Genomic DNA, 20,097 nt, shown 5'->3' on the forward strand with positions numbered 1-20,097 from the left:
CAGAGAGGCGGTCATGGCGGATGGGACCATTTTCACTGCGATGCTGATGGATTTCTCACTAAAAACAACTCCTATAATCATGTCACTGTTGTAACATCCAGTTTAATCAGCAGATGTTGTTTACAAAGTTGAAAAATAAATAAATAAATGAGGACCTTCTTAAGCTGTTTTGCGTTGTTATTTTAAACTCCAAGAGAATCTGTCTTTTTCCAACTTTTGTCCCTTCAGCCGGACAGAAATCAAAGTCAGTCACCAAACACAGTTTTCCAACACATAGTGAGTAATATAATTTTGCATTACTAATATGAGAGGGTCGAAACTGGCTGATAGCAGGACACAAAAATTAAGAGTTCCTAAAAAGATGAGAGTGTAGACTTTCTGGTAAATCCCGTTCTAATGTAAAATATGACAGATTAATGGATTAAGGACATTTCTAGTATACGACATGCTATCGCACATAACAATTTTTTTTAAAATCCGGAAACAGTTGCTCTGTGTTTCCCAATGATATGGGAGGAGGAGAGGAGAAAATGGATATTTCAACTGCCTGAAATAATCTGTTTCCCCTCCATAACATGGGAAGAAATTAATTCACCTCAACAAACCGTGTGAATATGGTAACATTTGATCATTATTATTTGCCAGAGTAAGGAGAGGGGAATCATATATTTTAGCCACCTGATATAATCCGTTCCCCCTTTGATGATCTTTATGAAATGTACTTTCTATTTAAATGTTTATCTAACAATTTACAAATATTCCAAAAAAAGTTCAAACCAAATGTCTGGAGCAAAGTTACTCCAGACATTTTGAATTGAGAATTGAAAATACATTTCATAAAGATCATCAAACCGACAGTCATATTTATTTTAGCTATTTTGGATTTCAAAATATAAAATAATAAATGTTTTAAACATAATATAGAAAAAAAAAAACAGTTTCAAAATTCACAGGATTTGTTTATTTTTTCCCATGTAATGAGGGGAACGGATTATATCAGGTGGCTAAAATATATGGTTCCCCCCTCATAACATTTGCAAAAATTATCAAACGTCCCAAAATCCAAATAGTTTGTTGTTGATGAAGAGAGCAATAAACATAGTTAAAGACTTGCAGGTAAATTAATTTCTTCCCATGTTATGGAGGGGGGATTATGTGTGATAGCATGTAGTAGGCCTATACAAGAACTTTCTTTAATCCAGTAATCTGTTATATTTTACATTAGAACGGGATTTACCAGAAAGTCTACACTCTCATCTTCACCCTCAGATCTCATAGAATCCTAGATTCTCCCCTGGGCCACCCTTATAAAAATATTCTGGCCACGCCTCTGCTAAACTGGGACTGTCCTTTCTCCGACCATTCCTTCAGTCAATTCCACCGCTTGACCTGCAGTGGACGCAACAAACCATCAGATGGCGCCATAGACTTAGATTTGTGCATGAGAAATGTGAATGTACCTCATTTTTTGTTACGTTTAAATTTTTCTTCACGTGCCTGCTTACTTATTTTCTTATCTCTCGTCTTATCCGTTCGGTTTTTCTATCGTAGCCTTTTTCAACATTTCCCCCTCCGCGTGCTTTATTTTCACGCCCCGGCTGCTCTCAGACCAGCTGCACCAGACGGCTCTGTGTCTGCGTCTCCAGCTGCTTGGCTCCAGTCCCGCAGGCTGGGTCGGCCATGTTGTAGTGTGGGGGTTGATGGAAGTTTGGTAGTAGGGGTGGAGAGGAGGCTCCATCTCCCCGGGATACTCCAGGATCCCACTTTTCCTGCTTCCTCTTTGTTTTCCATCAGCTGGCATGCATCTGTAGGATTTTCCCCTCAGTCAGTGGAAGGAAAATGACAGCCCCGTGCAGTGATTTAATCAGCCTTCAGGACTACAACACTTGATTTAAGTTAAAACCAAACTGGATGGATGAGGGGAGGATGAAGGTAGTTCGGTCCCGACTGGAATAACTCGGATTTACTTTGTCCTGGACCCGAATCAAAAAGGGGGAAGTGGGGAATCAGAGTGGAAGACCACACTGCGAGGAGACAGATCTTTAAAGGTAAATGCAAAAAGATGTTGATTTGTTTCTTTGTCAGAGGAGGATGATTAAAGCAAGATGGACCAGCTGCTCTGACCTGTCACCAACAAAGGACTGCCAGCTTTCCAGCTTTGATTTTATAAAGACGTTCATCATCTATAGGAAAAGACAACGCCTGCATCTGTGAGCTGGAAAATACAGCCATTTAATCTGGAAAATTGCATTTTTTTTTTCCTTTAGTAAAAAAATAAAATATCACAAACCTTGACCTCTGATCAGGGAATATAGATATTTAAAAAACAAAAAAACAAAAAAAAACTTAAAACCCATTTTTAATCCTTTACAACAATGTTTTTGACCCATATCTTTGGAGTAGAAAGACATATTTTTTAATCTTGCCTTATTACATTTTGTTACACTTACTAATACACAATCATGCTGATTTAGACATATAAAGCATCAAGATTATTTTCTTTAAACAGCTTTAGTTTTGTTGCATCACTGTCCACAGAGGGGTTTTTTTGTGGGTAGACCTCAGTTTCAAGTCACTTCATGAACAGCTTTTTTCAAAACTCTGCCTGAGTGAGTCAGTAGTTTCAACCCATATAAGGTAGAGTAGGGAGTTCCACTATTTCTAAATCTTCCATGTTTCATCTCTTGCCACATCCTGGCCTGTCTTAAATAGGTCCAAACCTGTAGACTTTCAACCCACTACGTTTTCTATCCCTTTTATAGTGTGTCTTACCTTGGTGTTAGGTCAGTTTAACTAGGACATCATCAATAGAAGATAGACTCTTTTTTGGCCCCGATACCCAATACCTGGCGGTGCAGTATCGGCCGATACCATACCGATACCATCTGTTTGAAATTGATGTCTATTTGTGTATATATGAAGAACTGCATACTATTTGGATGTAAAATAATTGCCATCATGGCTTTGTCAAGCTACTGCCTACCTTTGTAAAGCAGGAAAAAGACTAATACAAAGTGAATCCAGTAGGACTTTTTATTGCCGACCTGGAATGAGTGACAATAGTTGAATAAACTTTTGACTCTCTAAATGGTATCGGTGCCCTATTTGTTGGTACTCGCCGATACCGATACCACCATTTTAGTGCTGGATCGGGGCCCCGTCTGATACTGGTATCGGTATCGGAGCAACACTACTTTTAACCTATTTAGTTTTCTTTTTTCTTTTACAAAGGGCTGGTCATCTGTAAAAGAAAGGTTAACGATCAGTCTATGAGGGTTTCACAGTTTTTAAACCAGTCTATAGCTGAAATAATCAGAAGAGGACAAAGTCCCATGTAATGTTTGGTAGTCACGATTAAGCTTTACATAATTACATAATGATCAAATGAAGCACAAGTTCACCCCGAAATTGTCTCTATAACCGTTTGTCCACAGGTTGCTCATATGTGTCGCTCAAGTTGAGTAAATATTTTAAATGTCCCTCATAGAACCAGCTTTGACCTGTCTGTCAAATAGTTGGCTTGCAGTGGTCAGTGGAACTTCATCAGAGCATCTGCATAGTTTAGTAAGTAAGAAAATATTGCTGATAAATAGGGATGCACAGTACATTATGACTTACACTGGCATTGGCTTAAATTGGTCATTTCAACATATTGTACTTGTTCCTGTAACCAACTTGGCTGATTATATTTAGCAATGTTTGTCTATTTTGTGTACTGTATGTATTTTTGTCTAAATGAAGGGGAAGGTGAAGGGGGTTTGCCATGTGGTATTTGTGAGGGCGTGTGACACTGTATAGTGACACAGCAAAGGGTTGTTGGGTTCATAATTCAAGTAGAGAAGCAATGCCATTGTTGTCTTTGTTTTTCAGCCAAAATAGTAATATTAATACTGGCCCAGCTTTAAATTTTGGTGACTTAATAGCCATTTAAAATTATTGCTGAATATTTGTTTGAATTGGGACTGCACAGTGGAGGCAGTGGGTAGCACTGCTGCCTCGCAGCAAGAAGGTTCCAGGTTATATTCCCGGCCCGGGGTCTTTCTGCATGGCATTTACATCCCTGAGCATGCGTGGGTTCTCTCCGGGTACTCCGGCTTCTTCCCACAGTCCACAAAGGTGTGAGTGTGCATGAGTGGTTGTTTGTCCTGTTTGTCTCTGTGTTGTCCTGCGATAGACTGGCGTCCTGTCCACGGTGTACCCCGCCTCTTGCACGTAGACAGCTGGAGATAGGCACCAGCACTCCTCGCAACCCCACCAGGGATAAGTGTGACGGAAAATGGATGGATGAATGGTTTAAATTAGGGCTGAAACAATCAGATTAATTGTGATTAATCAATTATTGAAATATTTGTCAACTAATTTAGTAATCGTTAACTGGAGTATAGAGACTGTAAAACATGCCTTTAGCTGACAGAGCGACCCACTTAGAGCAGTATTTATATAAAAAAATGTAAAAAATATATAAACATTTTACAGGTAAGTCTTTCCTCAAGTGGAAAAATATTTGTTTCACTTGGTTTAATTTAGTTAAAAGGCTTCTTTAAGGAACCTTTGGCTTATTTTACGATTTTACAATGCCCTATTTTATGTCCAAGTTAGACTTAAGGGTGTTTTGTTGTTTTGTTTTGACGTAGCAGACTTCTTGTCAAGTTGTGGGACTGCAATCAGTTACAAACGTAACAAAGAATCCACCACCGACACCACATTTGAATTGTATCTGTGACAGCTTTTTCATAAGGAAAACGTGTAATTAAGTGACATTTTAAGTAAATTTGTTCCACTGCATTTTATTCATGTTATAACAAAGCACTACTTTGTGTTGTTACATGACACAATGGCTAAACTTCTGTTTTATAATTAGCTTTTTCAGGTGTCTACTTCTACCATATGCTCTTAATTACACTCTTGTATAGGGAAATGTCTACATTTTATTACAGCGTAAATCATTTTAAATACAATAAGGTACATTATGATATGTTTTTTAGTTTAAAATACACAAATATATTAATAAATATGGTTAAGATCTGACTTTGAGCATGCCGTTTTATAAGCAACCGAGCACAGTTGAGGCCCTTTGGGTTAAGCCCTCTGGTTTGACCTCAGCTGATGTAGCTGAATTCCTTTTTCCCCAAAAATATCTAGCTTTTATAACCCGACTGTATTCTTTAATATGTGTTGCCAACAAAGAGTGTATTATTCCATTCATGTTGTCCTTTTATCAGATGATTGGAGATTTCAAAAATACCCTATTTATATATTTTAGTATTCCCATGTCTCTATTCTTGGCAGCCTAGCAGCTAAAGTTAGATTGACATCAAGATTTTCATTGTGTTTTTTTTTTTTTTTTATACAAGTCATGCTGTCTGTGGAACTTTTAAAAATGCAAGTATACAAGTAGAAGGATTGGTAGTTTATATTTCCTAAATCTGCCCTAATCTGATAGGCACACCACGGTAATCTTAATCCAGAACTCTCTAATCAGGATAAATTTCAAAATAAACCATTTAGTGGTTTATTTATACATGGTATTAAAATGAATGTGGCAGCCAGCCTTTGCTGCAGATCTAAACTTCAGCGAGGCTCCACAGATTGCCTTCCTGTCTGCAGTCACAGCTGGGCATGCTCTCAGCCGGGCTGATGGATGGAGGAACTCCGGCATCATGCTTCCTTTCAGCTCGGCTGCTGGGCTGTCATCCAGCCAAATGCCTTGTGATCTAAACCACAGAGGAGAGCCGTCTGTTTGAAACAGCGAAGCTGGTTGTATTTTAGCCTCCGTTTTCCCTTTATTAATATTCTGCAGTATGCTTCCATTATGACTACATCTGTTTATTTGAATTGGTTCATTTTCGGTTGAACTTTAAACTTTGCGGATGTTATAATAGTTTGCTGGTTTAGTGTTCCAGAAGTTTAGGTATTACAAGATATACAGTAAGCATAGTTATGGCTCTTTTTTTTAAAACAAATCCTAAAGAGTGGAATTTGACACCAAAATGACTATATTATCTCTAAATAGCTGTTTTTACAAAATCATTAAGACCCCAAAGTGAATCTATGCCATTAAAAATAGCTGTAAAAGGCATTCTGAAGTGCAACCCAGAATTAACAAGGTGTAACTAATGAAGTGGCGTACAAACCTTTTTTTACATAATTACTAGTCCTGTAGAGGTTCTTTGATTCAGAGATATAACAGTTGATACCTAACTCTTCCTCTTATTAGCATTCACACTGTGGTTGGAATGGAAGAAGGAAACCGCAGGACAGTCTTCGATATGCTAAGAATGATTTTACAGTTTAAAGCAGAGAGACATTAAATGCAGCTGATCATGGGTCCTGATTCATGGTGGTATGCTTTTGGTTAAGCGTGCACAGCTCAGGGTTTTCTATGAAACCTCTCCAGTTCTGTCGCTGCACGTTGACTGGAGTGTGAATCATAAGAGTCGATGCTAGTAAATTAAATCTACAGAGACGAGTTTGAGCGTCAGAGCATGCTGCTAACACTAACTAAAGCTCCAAGGACAAAGGGTTAAGAGTCACAACCTTTTGGACATGCAACATCCTCTCTGAATGTTAGATGACCGTGGAAAGATTTTGCCTCTCCAAACATCTGGAGCTGAATCAGGATGGCCACAAATAGATTAAGTTTTTGTTTATTCCATGTTTCCTGGAAAACATGACATCGAAAACAATTATTACTCAACGGGGATCCAGATTTGAAGGAACGCAAACACGCTCAGTTAGAGCCAGATTTCAGCAAGTCTGCATTTTAAGAGTCCTTGAGCAACAGACTAAATCTCTGTTATTCCTTCAGGCAGTCTGACCTTGCTGGAAGAGGTATTAAACACAATTATTGCTCAATATGCCACACTTCTAACTGGACAGAGGAATGAGGAGGAGGAAAATAAGGAGTAGCTGGAAAGGTATTGCAATTTTTATTGCTCATATTTCTTACTGTTTCTATGGATTATAAAGGAGGAAAAACTGGCAGCATTAACTAAATGTGTTGTTTTAGCTGTGTTTGTGTTTATACAGAGTTTGGCTGCGAGAACGAAATTCTTGCTTGTAAGAAAAGGTTTTCATCACCTTTTGCCTGATTGCTTCAGTTTGATTCAGGCTGATTTAGCTCCCTTACTTTTGATTTTCAATCTTTATGAAGCAGAAAGTTCAGAAATGTCTCCAGTTTGTTCAGTTATTAGATTTGCATACTTATTGTCATTAAAACCTCGTTTGACTCTCCTCCTCCTTCTGTCATTGTTTTTGGCTACAGCTGGAGGACATTGGCTGTCTTCTTGTGTTTGTATTCAATCTGCAATTTGTAAATCATGCTTCAGTATCATCCTGGCGGCAGCGAGATGTTGATTCACAATTACAATAAGCTGCTATAATTAGCAGCTTGTCAGACTTTCCTGATGGTTACATGGCTGAACTGGTTGGGAAATAGGGGACGTTTTGAGCTCTTAGATCTTCTAAAGCACAAGCCGGTTACATAAACTTTGCATGCTGAAATTAACAGACTCAGATGTGATTTCTTTGCATTTTATTCATTGGCAAGAGAAGATGACATGGACAGAATTACATGATTTAAGGTATAAAATCATAGAAAAACAAAGAATATACCAGAAGTATGAGTTTTTGTTGATCATATCCTTGATATCTGATAATAATTTAACTTTTCTATGTTTAGGTATTTACATTTTTTATAAATCAAATTACAAATCAACATTTTTATAAACATTTTTACACTATAATGATATTTGTATTACTACACTGTATTGTAACTTTTATTAACACTACTGCTACTAATGATAGTGTTGGTATTTGTGCCAGTAGCAAAACAATTTTATTTAATATCTGTAGCTTTGTTAAACAGTGTCATTATGTAACAACTGTCTGATTTATCTGACTGGCTTTAGCTCTGGGCAAAGTCAGGCTTCTGTGTCATATTACACCCAGGGTAAGCTTGGTAACTCTCTGCACTGACCATAATGACTGGACCCCTGTGGTCACTTTTATTTTGTTTGCTGTTATTATCCTCTTTGAGTAAATCCTTCACCCTTGTAATCCTCCTAGTTGTTCACGCTGGTAGAGCTGGCACTGCGTGTGCCTGGCTGCCCCCTTTCAGTCAGCCAAGCCGCTGTCCCGCTTTGCGTTATCTCTCTACTCTAAACACTAAAAGGTCAAAAATCATTTTATTTCGGCCTTCACAAACACTAAGAGGAGTTTTTTTTATTTTGTTTTGCCAGGCTTATCACCAGGGATTTAGAAGGGATTGTGAGATACCATCATTGTGTCAGGGTATTGTAGATCCATTTTACCAAGAAAGGTATAATTTTATAAATCCACCATGGGTAATGCAGGTTTTTTTTAAATAAAAAAAGATCTATTCTTAAATGACATTGGTGATAATTCATTTAAAGAAGGAATGGATAAGCACCTTGTGTAGACTTTTATATTTCCCATGTCTGTAGACTCTAATAACCATAATGCTAGCAAAATCAGTTGAGATGGTAATTTTTGGCCAGTGATGGTAGCCTCATTATGAAAGAAATGGGTAGTGGCAGCAAAATCTGAGTTTAACACATTGTCAACTTTCTCTAGCTCATTCTAGGGGATCCAATGGCCTTCCCAGGCAGAAAGGGGTACATAGTGTTTAGAGGCCCAAACACCAGAGCGTTTCCTTTTGGTCAATACCTAAGGCTATCTCATTACAATGGGTGTGGGAAAGAACATACAGTAGATAGACCAGGAAATTGAGAACTGTATTTTTTGGCTATGCCAAAATAATCTGTTCCTTACACACCAGAGCAGTGCTTGCTTCTCTGTAGATTATGCCCTTATATATTAACACATATCCTGCTTCACTCACCTTTAACATATAAACACGACTCCTAGATACAAGGCTTTGAAGAAAGAATACCCCCCCTTCAAAGAGTTGATGTGTTTTACTGAAAACAACAACCATAATTTTTTTTTTTTTTGTGTGTTATGTTCAGCAAGTTTCTTATGCCAGTGGAGGACTTTAGGCCTACTTTTTGCCAATTTCTGTTAATTGAGTCCCATGGGACATTTTTTACATGATCTATTCATGGTTAAAATGCCAATCTGGATCGGTTTTAAGTCCTGGTTCAAAACAGGCCACCCTAATGGTGTTATTGTTAACCATTCAGACGTAGACCTATGGGTGTTCTTGGGATCAGTGAAACTCATAGACAAACATCCCTTCGGTTGATTTTTTGCAAGAGACCAAAATTCATTAAGGCATAACATATGGCAAGATGTCCCTCTTGATCCTTTAGCAGCAGGGCAGTCCCTGAAGATTATAAAATAACCTATTCTCTCATCAATATAATCCTTTTCTGCTCTGCTGAGTCAATTTTATGCCAGATTTGCCAACGTCTAGTCCAGGGAGTGGCTATTTCATTTCCTGAGGGCTGTTATCTTGCAACTTTTAAATTTGTGCTTGGTCCAATACACCTGAATCAAACGGCTGAATTGCCTCCTTAGTATGGAGTCAAATACTCAAGCCTCCTGACGACAATCTAATTACCTCTTTCAGGTGTGTCGGACAAAGGACGCATCTAACTCCACTCAACAGATTGGGGTCAGAAATGTTGCAAGTCTCCCAGTCAGGATTCAAAACCGGATGCACAAGAACTAGGGCCTCCATATAATGGTGACACGCTCTTTGCCTCTGGCACAGCCATTATATCCAATATTTTCCTATATAGCTCTATAAAGTCAGACTTGTTGGCCTTTTTTTTTTTTTACAGATTTATTTTCTGAGATGTGGTTTCCTCTTTGCTCTTTGCTGTATAGTCTATTCTAACGTACATAGCTTGTTTTGTCTTTTTTTATGTTTTATTGTGGTTTTGTGTGTATCATTATTTATTTGCCTATTTGCTCTGCTGCTGTCACACATGACACACCTAATTAGAATTCAGGGTTTGGTCCAAGCTGTATGCTCTGAACTGGTGTCTTGTTTCACGAGGTCCACAAACTGCACCAGTCTGTCTTGGAGCAAAGTACATACATCGTGATGATGAAACACCCACATTTGATGGCTTGAATGGTGTTCTCAGGGTTGCAAGCTTCCTCAGTTTTCTTTCAAATGTAAATGGTTTTTATGGATTTTAGTTTTATTGAACCACAGGGCAATATCTCCAAACATAAAGGCCTTTGTATTTGTTGTGTTTCTATTGGTGGATTGACTTCTTCTCTCACTCAGTTGCATTTATAAGATAGAAAAAAGTTGGAAAAATGGGTTTCCTCTGATTTAATTTCAAGACAGTGGGAGACAAGTCATATATAATGTCAATAAATAACTGATGTTAACTACATTAACCTTTTCTAATGTATTGTGATGCACGTAATAATTTAAACTTTAGCAACTTTGCCCATTCTTTTCTCAGCATTTGTCTGGTACTTAAAGGTGTAGTGGCGAATGTTCTTTTTCCGGGTCGATCATCAATATAACCGGTCCTCCTAATAGTCAATCATTCTCATGATATGTTTATATAAGGCCATCCTACGTACTCGTCCCCATTTTCACCTACCAGTGGTGAGTCTGACATAGTGGAAAAATTGCAAATCTTCTTTTGGAAAACAAGTTTGTATGAGCGATGCAAACAGCAACTTTTAAACAGAGCACGCTCGAGGAGAAATGGGCTCGTGCACGCTCTCGCACAAGTTGAATAGGCATTCCCTCTCTGGAGCGTGTACAGGGTTGTGCTTGTGCTTTTTTTTTTTAAATGCAGAATTTGTAAAGATTCTCCACTATACCTTTAAGAGTTACATGTTTCTGATTTGTGTTTAATGGTCTTATCAACAGGCGTGTTTTCTATAAGCTTGACCCTTTAAGTCCCATCCATTAATTCCCAGAAGCAAAGGTTACTTTTAAAATGTGCTTTTCTTGAGTCGCTTTACGAGTTTTTGTGTATGTGTTTCGGGCAGAAGGTTAACAGAAAGTGAGATAAAAGGTACTGGAATTGTATACATTGTCGATCTGTTTTTACTAACCCCACTGCTGTTCAATATAGATAGCTACTAGCAAAGGATTGATTTTAACTTTTATAATACAAGTGATATAACAGATGGATCATAAGTCTTTTTTCAACCTTCATCTATTTATACTGTTTAACAAAGAATCCATACTTTATAATAATATACATTTTTAGTCTTTGTAGACATAAGATAAGGTAAATATAAGTATTACTTTTTTTTTTAATTCAGTAAGATTTTGGTTTAATGTAAGGACAGGTAAGTCTTTCTCTGAGTAAAAATAACCGACTTTATCTGTTTGCTAATGAGATTTAGGCCAAACCACGACTGTCGATGACAGGATGAACCATTTATTCAGCTTTCATAAGTAGTTGTTTCATCCTGAGGCTGAAGGAGGGTCTGGCTCAGACACAGAAAGTCTATTTTCTCTGCCAACATTCTCAGCATGTTGGCTGCACCTCTGAAGTCAGACATGAAATTTATTACCATACTAACTTCATTCCCTTTGTAGAAAATCTGTGTCAGAAATCTGTTATTTAGAAACATCTCTAGTGATTGATTCTAAAACAAGTTTCTTAAACCAAACCATTGCTGTAACATGTAGTGAAAACGTTTGACTTTTTATCAGTGCTTTAAACTGCTTTATATTTTTCAAAAGGTGCCCATTCTGTTGAATTACTTGGCATTTTATCCAGAGAACTTGGTGAACTCTTGATTATGCACCTCCCACAGCTAAGACATAATACACCCTTCCAACATCAAGGCTACTGCTGCAGAATGCAGCACCAGGAGAAGCTCTTTAAGTAATAGATGCATGATGTTGACTCTGTGAAGTGCATTGATGTCTTTGTCTCTCCAGTCTCACCAGTGTTCCTCCATGTTAGTCAATAGCCCCTTTTGTCTAGTTTGTTCTTTTAAACACATTATACACTCAGCTGAAGGATTCAGGGTGCTGGTTTCATGAGTGGTTTGGTTTACTTGTTCAGGGTTGCTAGACTGTCAGGGGTGATCTGTAAAAATAATGTTTGATTAAAGAAGAATCCTGAACTTTTAGAATCAGCTGTAAAATATTTTTTCCACTGTAATTATCACTTATCTTTAACATACTTACTGTTTCTTTTCTGTCTTCTTTTTTATTTAAGGTCTTGCAACAATGTTTTACTCAAATATACATTTTAAACCTGCCTTTGAAATATAATAAAGTCTTTATAAGTTCTGATAAAGCATCCTCTATATTTTGCAGCTTAAAATATAGATATACTTTCTGTAAAAATAGCCTTTTGAAATTAAAATAGTGTTCTTTAGAAAATTGTTTGAGGATATAGCTATTGTTGAGATTAATCCCTTAGTTGGATTTATTGATTGATTATGGCCAAAAATGTCTAAATTATCATAATTACTGTTGTCTGTTTTGGGTGAAAGTCTCTTTTAGAAAATGTTTCTTCCAGCTCTGCACCGATAGAGCCTGCCATTTTTCCCGTTCCTCTTTACAAAACCCAGCCAGCTCAGTCAGATTGGAGGGCAACATCAATTTTCAAGTCTCGGCACAGATTCACGGTTATATAAGTTGTCTGAATTTTGATTGGGTTGTTCTTTGACATGAATAAGCTTTGACCTGAACCGTTCTCCTCTAGCTGCGGCTCTGTCGGATCGATCGATGTCCTTTGTGTCATGCCTTAATGACCTTTAACAAGTTTCCTCCAGAGTTCCTTTATATTCAGCTCCATCCATCAGCTCTCCCTGCTGGAGAGCATCCCCACAGAATGATGCTGTCACAACCACGTTTCTTTAAGAGGGTGGTATGTCTACTATTAGTTTTCTGCCACTCAGAGTGCTTTTAATGGCGGCTAAAAAGTTCAATCTCATCGGACTAGACAACTCACTTCCACATACCGGTACACATTACCTGTGTTCTCGTCATAGTTAAAAGCAAAATTCAGACATTACTATTTATGTCTTTCTTATAAAAACAGCTTTCCGATCCCATTGCAAACATTGCAATGCCTTCATCCCTGACCTCTCTGCTGTGGTTTAAAAAAAAAAAACTTTGTCTTTCCACCACTTCATTTGTACTTAAATGTATAGAGAATGATCTTTTATTTCCGGGTGGATTATCTAAATAAGTGGTCCCCCTAATTGTCAATCATTCTGGTGATATGTTTACATAAGGCCATCCTACGTGTTCGTCCCATTAGCTATCTTTTTCTGTGCATGCACACCTTCAGGTGTATATGTGTGGTGATCTACGGTTTTCATTGACCTTTCTCACGGTTCTTCCCTGTTCTTAGAAAATGGCCGAGGGTTGTAAGAGAAAGAGTGTCTGAGAATTGTATGAAAAGAAAAGAAAGGCCTCAGAAGAGGCAGGTATATCCCGGAATGCTTTGCGCCGAGAGCTCCCTGTGCAAAGCATTATGGGATTTGCTGTCACCATAGGCTGTCGCTACCCTACAGCGGCAACTAATAATAAAGATGGCGCACTGCCTGTGCCGGGAATTGATCATCTGTCTGAACCGTCAGTCAACAGAGTTCACTATAAATCCCCGCTCTACATAGTGATTGAGGGATTTAGGGGTACATTCTGACACAGGAGGTTTGTGTGAGCTATAAGAACAGAAACTTTTAAACAGACTGTGCACTAGGAGAAATGGATTCGTTCATGCGATTGCACTCACATTTTTTTTTTTTTAAGTGGAGAGGGCAGGTCTTTTAAAACATTCGAGAAAATCCTTCACAATACCTTTAAGTGAGGCTGTGTTCTATTTATTTTAATTAATTGCTCTAGATTGTTTTTAGGGATATCAGATTAAACTTGGCGGAATTATCCAAAGTGCTTTTAACTTTTAAGTCATAAATGGAAGAGGATGTTTAATAGGATATTTAAAAAAACTAAAAGAATTTTGTTATCAACACTGAGGTTTGAAAGAGCGAGAAGGTGGATTATGATATGGATCCTATTTCTAAGGGTGGCAAAAGCTCACAATGGGAGCGGGCGTGGTCTAATGTTATAGACATTTACTGTAATATGTTAATTTAGCTAACAGTGAAGCTAATAGCTGAGGATGCAAGAACTACCACCTCACTATTATGTGCTACTTTGTATTAAATTCATATAAAATCCAAACGTAATATACCTGTCTGAAAAAGCTTTTTGACAACATAAAATAGCATTTTTTTTATTTGGTTAAATGATACTGAAATATGATAGGATTAAAAATTAACATAAAATAAATTACAAAAAGTTGAATAAATAGTAGGACTGAATGATTTTGAAAAAGTATATAAAATTCAATAATATAAGGATTACAAATTTTTTTAGGGTGCATATTAATGTTCCACTTCCACTTAATGATCCTGAAAATTTCCTTGTCCAGAGTCCATTTTCTCTTGTATTTAGAGGATCGTTCTATAACATGAAGGGCTAAATGTTTTTTGGATAATGTACTGAATAAAAAAAGAAATCTAATTTCAGCTATTTATTTTTCCAGCTGTATTAAAAATTGACTAAACAAAAACATGTTTTCTTACATATTAATCAGTGTATTTTTTTATGTACGGTATAAAAAACAGTAATCTTTAAAATATTTCAAACATTTATGATTTTGAATATACAGAGATGATGAATTGTCAGTAAAAGAAAGGGTATGTCGCTCTGACTTTGCTTTATTCCAACAATCAGTTTTGGGAGCAGTGCTTTGAAAGTGGTAGTTCAGTTGCTCTTAGAGGAATGTTAAAACTTAGCTCTATTTAGTGTGTTAACTCACAACAGCTTTTTTTTTATCTACCGTGTTTATTGTCAGCATGTCTTTTTTTATCGTTTTTTGTTATGTCCTCCATAATTCTAAAATTACCTCCTCACCCTCCAAGCCAAGCAGGGAAGTTACACTACTCCACAAGGCAGCATGCCTACATAGGCACCATTTATATAATAACCTAACAACTTTATCCAGTTTTGATATTTACAAATAGAATTTCATAAAGTGCAATCTGCTTCTTTGTCACCATATAATCCTTAACGGACTCTCAATTGATTTATGATTCTGCTCTAGTATCCTGTCACTCTGGCATCACTTCTCTTGCAAAAACCAGTGAGGCTACACTTAAAAACACAGCATCCTTTAGAGGAGATTAATAACATTACAATACAGCCAGAAATTTATGTTAAAGCAGATGTTATTAATTACTTAGGTGTAATTAGTTTTAACCTAGTACACCATTTGAATAAAAAAATAATCGTAATCAGTTACCGTATTTTCCAGACTATAGAGCGCACCTCACTATAAGACGCCACCACTTAATTTTTTGAAAAAACTGGAAACGTACATATATACATTGAACCAGGCTATAAGCTGCTGATATATACTGTTTCCCACAAGGTGAACTGTCTCCCACCAAACCTGTAGGGGGAGCTCTACATATAGTCCCTAGAGTAGGGACAAAGAAGAATGCCTGATCCGTTCTGCACATGCGCGAACAGATGTACTGTAGTTATTATGGTACTAAAACTACTTATATCTATCCTTAACTCACTAAAGAATGCTAATACACATCTTTAAAAAATGTTTTATGAATTTTGTGAGATAACTTTTATGCTTTTTACATTTGTTTCGTTAAACTGACGTCATCATCCAACATGCTCAGGGCAGTCTGGCAAAATTTGACCATGTTTAGTTGTTTCCTTCTTTAGATTACACACTATATAACATAAGGTTTAAATGAAATGAAAACATAAAACTCCAAAAGACTAGATATATGTTAAAATCCAAAGCCGAAAAAGTTAGCCACCAAATTAGCGTAGGATCCCATTTCTGCTGTAGATCAGGCAGAGACGAGTGATAAAACAGAAAGGATTTTAAGGCATTTCATTTCTCAGGAAAAACATTGTTAACATTTAACATATTATTTTTTAGTGCCTTCACTATCTTAGAGGAGGGAATATGTCATTTTGGTATTTTTAACAAAATAAAATCGAAAATGACCCGCATGTATATCTGGATGCGCATGCGAAAATGAGCTGAAAGCGCATGCGCAGAAGGGATCTTGCTTCCGGGACGGATTGGGTAGTGACAGGCAGAAAGAGCTTCTGCTGAAAGATGGGGCTTTGTTGGCTCTTTGTTTCAGCTCTGCAGGAGTTGAGCCCAGTCTCTTCGTTGGTTCAGCAGCGTCAATGTGGCAAATTAATGTCAAAATGTGTGAATTCGGCACATTTGTTCTCCACTGTACCTGCTGCTAACATGTTCTTGTGCTAAATAAAAATTAGCCCCTTATTCTTTCATTTCAAATTTTGACTTCCCCCTCTGGCGGTTCAAAGCCACACCTTCTTATAAGCTACGTAGTTCAAACCGCGGGAAAAAAGTATTGGCTTACAGTCTGGAAAATATGTTTTGTTTTTATCGCTAATCGCAAATGCAATCAATTGCCCAGGCCGGGTAAATGCCACTGGAGTTTTTGGCAGGTATGAAAATGTTCCCACTTGAAATAGCTCAAATGGCCTAAAACTACACATCACTACGCGTCACTTTAGGTATACATGGTTAGAACATCCTTATTCAGCATTTTGAAGAAGTGTTTTTCTCATTTGAGCCTCAGACATTTATTTAGATCATCTCCTAGCTGTAAAACTACATTGAACACTGAGGGAATATCAAAAATGGTGTCTTAGTCTTAAAGAAATTATATTCAAGCAGTTTATGAGTCTGGTAAAAGGATTTAATATGGCTTAAATAAGTTAGGTTAGCCTTTTACTGTATCTAAAAGTCTACAGTTTCTGAACATCAGAGGTGTCAAATAACGAATTACAAATACTTTGTTATTGTACTTAAGTACACTTTTTTGGTATATATACTTTACTCCATTACATTTCTACTCATTACATTTTCACACAAATACCTGTACTTTCTATTCCTTACATTTTTTAAAGCAAATGTTACTCTTTACTCTTGGGTTATGCTTAATGTTTATAAATGTTTATTTCACGTCATGTGCGCCATCCAATGCAGATCATTGCTCCATCCACATCTAGTGAAAACTAGTGTAATTGGATGAGTTATATATGGCAAACACTCATTGGTTAGCTAAAGGAAATCATCAGAAGCAAGCAGGTGTTCTTCAAACTGCAAACATGAACTGTTTATACCATGCTACAATGTCAGATTCAGAAAAAGATGTTGTAATGTCTTAAAGGTTGGACACATTCCCAAATAATTTTTCAAAATAGTCGAAAAATTGAGCTTTCAATTCATATAGTGGTATCTGGCTGGTTTTTTTAAAGGTTATTTTATACTTTTATACTTTAAGCAGTTTTTGGAGCACATACTTTTTTCACTTTTACTTGAGTAAAGAGTTCAAGTTAAAGAGTTCAAGTTGACTTTTACCAGAGTGTTTTTAAACTGCAGTATCTATACTTCTACTTAAGTAACAAATGTGTGTACTTTTGACACCACTGCTGAACATTCAAAGCTGCTGCAAATTTCCTCAAGTCTAATCATCTAAGTTCACCCTGACAGCAAGATGCTACAAGTAGTCTCCTGAAATCCTAAAATGCTATTGTGGGACTTTCAGCAGACCATTCCTACTAGTGATATGAAAAGTGCATGTCTGTACCTGTTGGAAGAAACTGCACTTATGGCTTCATTTGAGATATGAAAGTAGGAAGGATTTGCTCCCTAAAGAAAACATTAGGACTGGATTTGTCAAAAACGATAACCTAAACTGCTGATACATTTGATATAGATTGTAAAACCAGAAATGTTATTGTGTTTGTTAGCACATATTTTCCACATGTAAAAAAATAAGCCATGCTTATATTTCTTGGAAATATTTTTATAAGTGAAGTGGCCTGATGCTTCACTTTAATTTTGCATCGAAGGTTTATGCTGTATGTGAGAAAGATTGAAGGAAATTGAAGGATTGTTCTTACTTTGCTGATTCATCATGTACTGTAAAGCATAGAAACTTCCACATTATGTTTCTTTAGTTTAGACCTAAGTATGTCTACAGATTAGTTGTTCGTGTTGATGTACAAAATGGTGAATCAAAGCAGATTTAGTATTCACCATATGTCCCAGTTACAGCGGGGCTTAAAGTCTTATTGGTTAAAGCAACAACAAAATGATTAACATGGAAATAGCAGGTCATTACATTTTGATTTCATAACATTTGTTCCTCCATCTGTAAACCTTATGTTGCGATTTCTAATCCAGGCTCCTCCTCTTATAGCCCTTCACGCTATGCTGTTCTGTTATATGGATTCTGGTTGTTTTAAATGGTCTCTGTTTTCTCTCTCTATGCAGGCTGAGACGATGGGCTGTGTGAAGAGCAAAGAAGACAAAGGCCCCACCATGAAATATCAGACTGAGAATTCCTCACGGTCTGACCCCAACACCTCCACCTCTGTGCCTCACGCCGGTCATTATGGGCCGGAACCAACGCAGACGCAGCAGAATCAGGGTCCAGCATCTTCCTCCAACTCTGCAGCTGTGAATTTCAACCAAGCCCTAACGCCATTTGGAGGCTCCTCCTCTGCCATGACTCCTTTTGGAGGAGTGTCAACATCCTTCACTGGTCCCATGTCAAACTCTTTCTCTGGTGCCGTCTCTAGTGAGTAGTTTTTATTTTTGTAGAATCACTTCTACCTATCACAACCTTAGTTTGCATTTTTAATACGTATGTTTTTGAATAAATAAAATCAGCTCTCAAAGCCTTTAGTAAACAATTATCAGAATTCATTTTATTGAACTTTTCACCTCTCCCTACAGCTAATTTTAAAAGCTGAATTGTTGGATGAGTTAAAGAAAAAGATCAAAGAGCGTTAAAGGTGCATAGTAACGTAATATTTCTAGACAAAAAAGACCAAAAAAACCTTCAATCATGATAAAATAACATACAGATTGCCCATCCTGATAGTGTTTTGATAGTCCTTTTTTTTTTTAGCCTAAATAGATTTTCAGCAGGAGGTGCCATGAGCAGACATAAACCAACTTGTGCCCCATCTGCTGCCAGATCTATTAGAAAGACACATTCCTAGATTGTATTTGTTAAAATATCAATAAACATATAAAAATAGATAAAAGCATCACAATTTTGATGGTATGCATTATTTTTATCTATGTGCTGGAAATGTCCCATTATTTGATTTCAGTAATCTGGTCACCTTATTTTATTGGGATCATAATCCTGATGAACTGACTTCTAATATGATGTTTAAAAGTGTTTAAAATATTTTTTCCAACTTGTAAGGTAAATAAAACCAAGCTGCTCTGAGGTTGTAGCTACAGTAGCAGCCGTTCAAGATGGCCCTTGCATTTGAATTACAGGGTGTGACCAGGAGATGATGCTTCTCTTTAGATCATAATGTCAGCAAATTGGAAAGAAAGAATATTTTAGTACAAATATTGATGTTTAAAAAGGAATTAAAGGGGACTAGCCACTACTGTACAGAACAGAGCAGATAAACAACCAGTGCGCCGAGCATCTAGAGTGTTGAAGTGTCAAAGCAACTTGAACCAGCGTCTGATAAGATTTTTTTTTTTAAAGTGAGTAGTGGAGATGATCTTCTTCGTTTAAATCCTAAAACGTCCACATTACACATTGCCATGATTTTTTTAAAAGAGGGAATTTCCCGCGTGGTAGAAACCGGATTTGCAGGGATGCATGAGATATTGCTACTATTCCCGCTATGCCTATGTGAATTTTAAGCCGTGAAAAAACAACGATCAGATCTGAGGAGATGAAAACTCATGATCTAAAACTGTTTTTGTGCAAAATATTTATAAAAAATGTATAAACTTTAACAAACTTGTGTTACATCACCTATAGACCTATCCTAAATGTTTAAAATGAAATATAATATGTTCCCTTTAAAACCAGATTTAAAAATTTATCATAAAAAGTCCAATGCAATAAAAAAAAACTTTTTCTTATCTAGTGGCCCTAACTTAAAGGTTCTTTTTGTTTTGTTTTTCCTTGATTCCCACCACTCAAACACCAGACGTCTTTTAGACGTTGGTTTTTAGGCTAAATCTGGTCGGTCCTTCATAGTCTTGTTTAGTCCAGAAATACTTGTAGAAAACTGGCGTCTGTTTGGTCAGTCTGATTTAGTCCCAC

The 20,097-nt window shown here is 36.9% G+C and overlaps 1 protein-coding gene across 1 annotated transcript in view; it reads left to right on the forward strand.

Annotated features, from left to right (window-relative positions):
- Window positions 1-1,485: 1,485 nt before the first annotated feature.
- The window catches only part of LOC119791671 (tyrosine-protein kinase yes-like), a 34,681-nt gene continuing 16,069 nt past the window's right edge, over window positions 1,486-20,097 (forward strand). The window contains exons 1-2 of the mRNA XM_038297894.1: window positions 1,486-2,048; window positions 18,285-18,591. Of these exons, the coding sequence (XP_038153822.1) occupies window positions 18,294-18,591 (298 nt within the window). The 5' untranslated portion in view covers window positions 1,486-2,048; window positions 18,285-18,293. The remainder of the gene's footprint in view (window positions 2,049-18,284; window positions 18,592-20,097) is intronic.

Source organism: Cyprinodon tularosa, unplaced genomic scaffold (assembly GCF_016077235.1).
Source record: "Cyprinodon tularosa strain WSP-4 unplaced genomic scaffold, ASM1607723v1 ctg4, whole genome shotgun sequence".
NCBI lineage: Eukaryota > Metazoa > Chordata > Actinopteri > Cyprinodontiformes > Cyprinodontidae > Cyprinodon > Cyprinodon tularosa.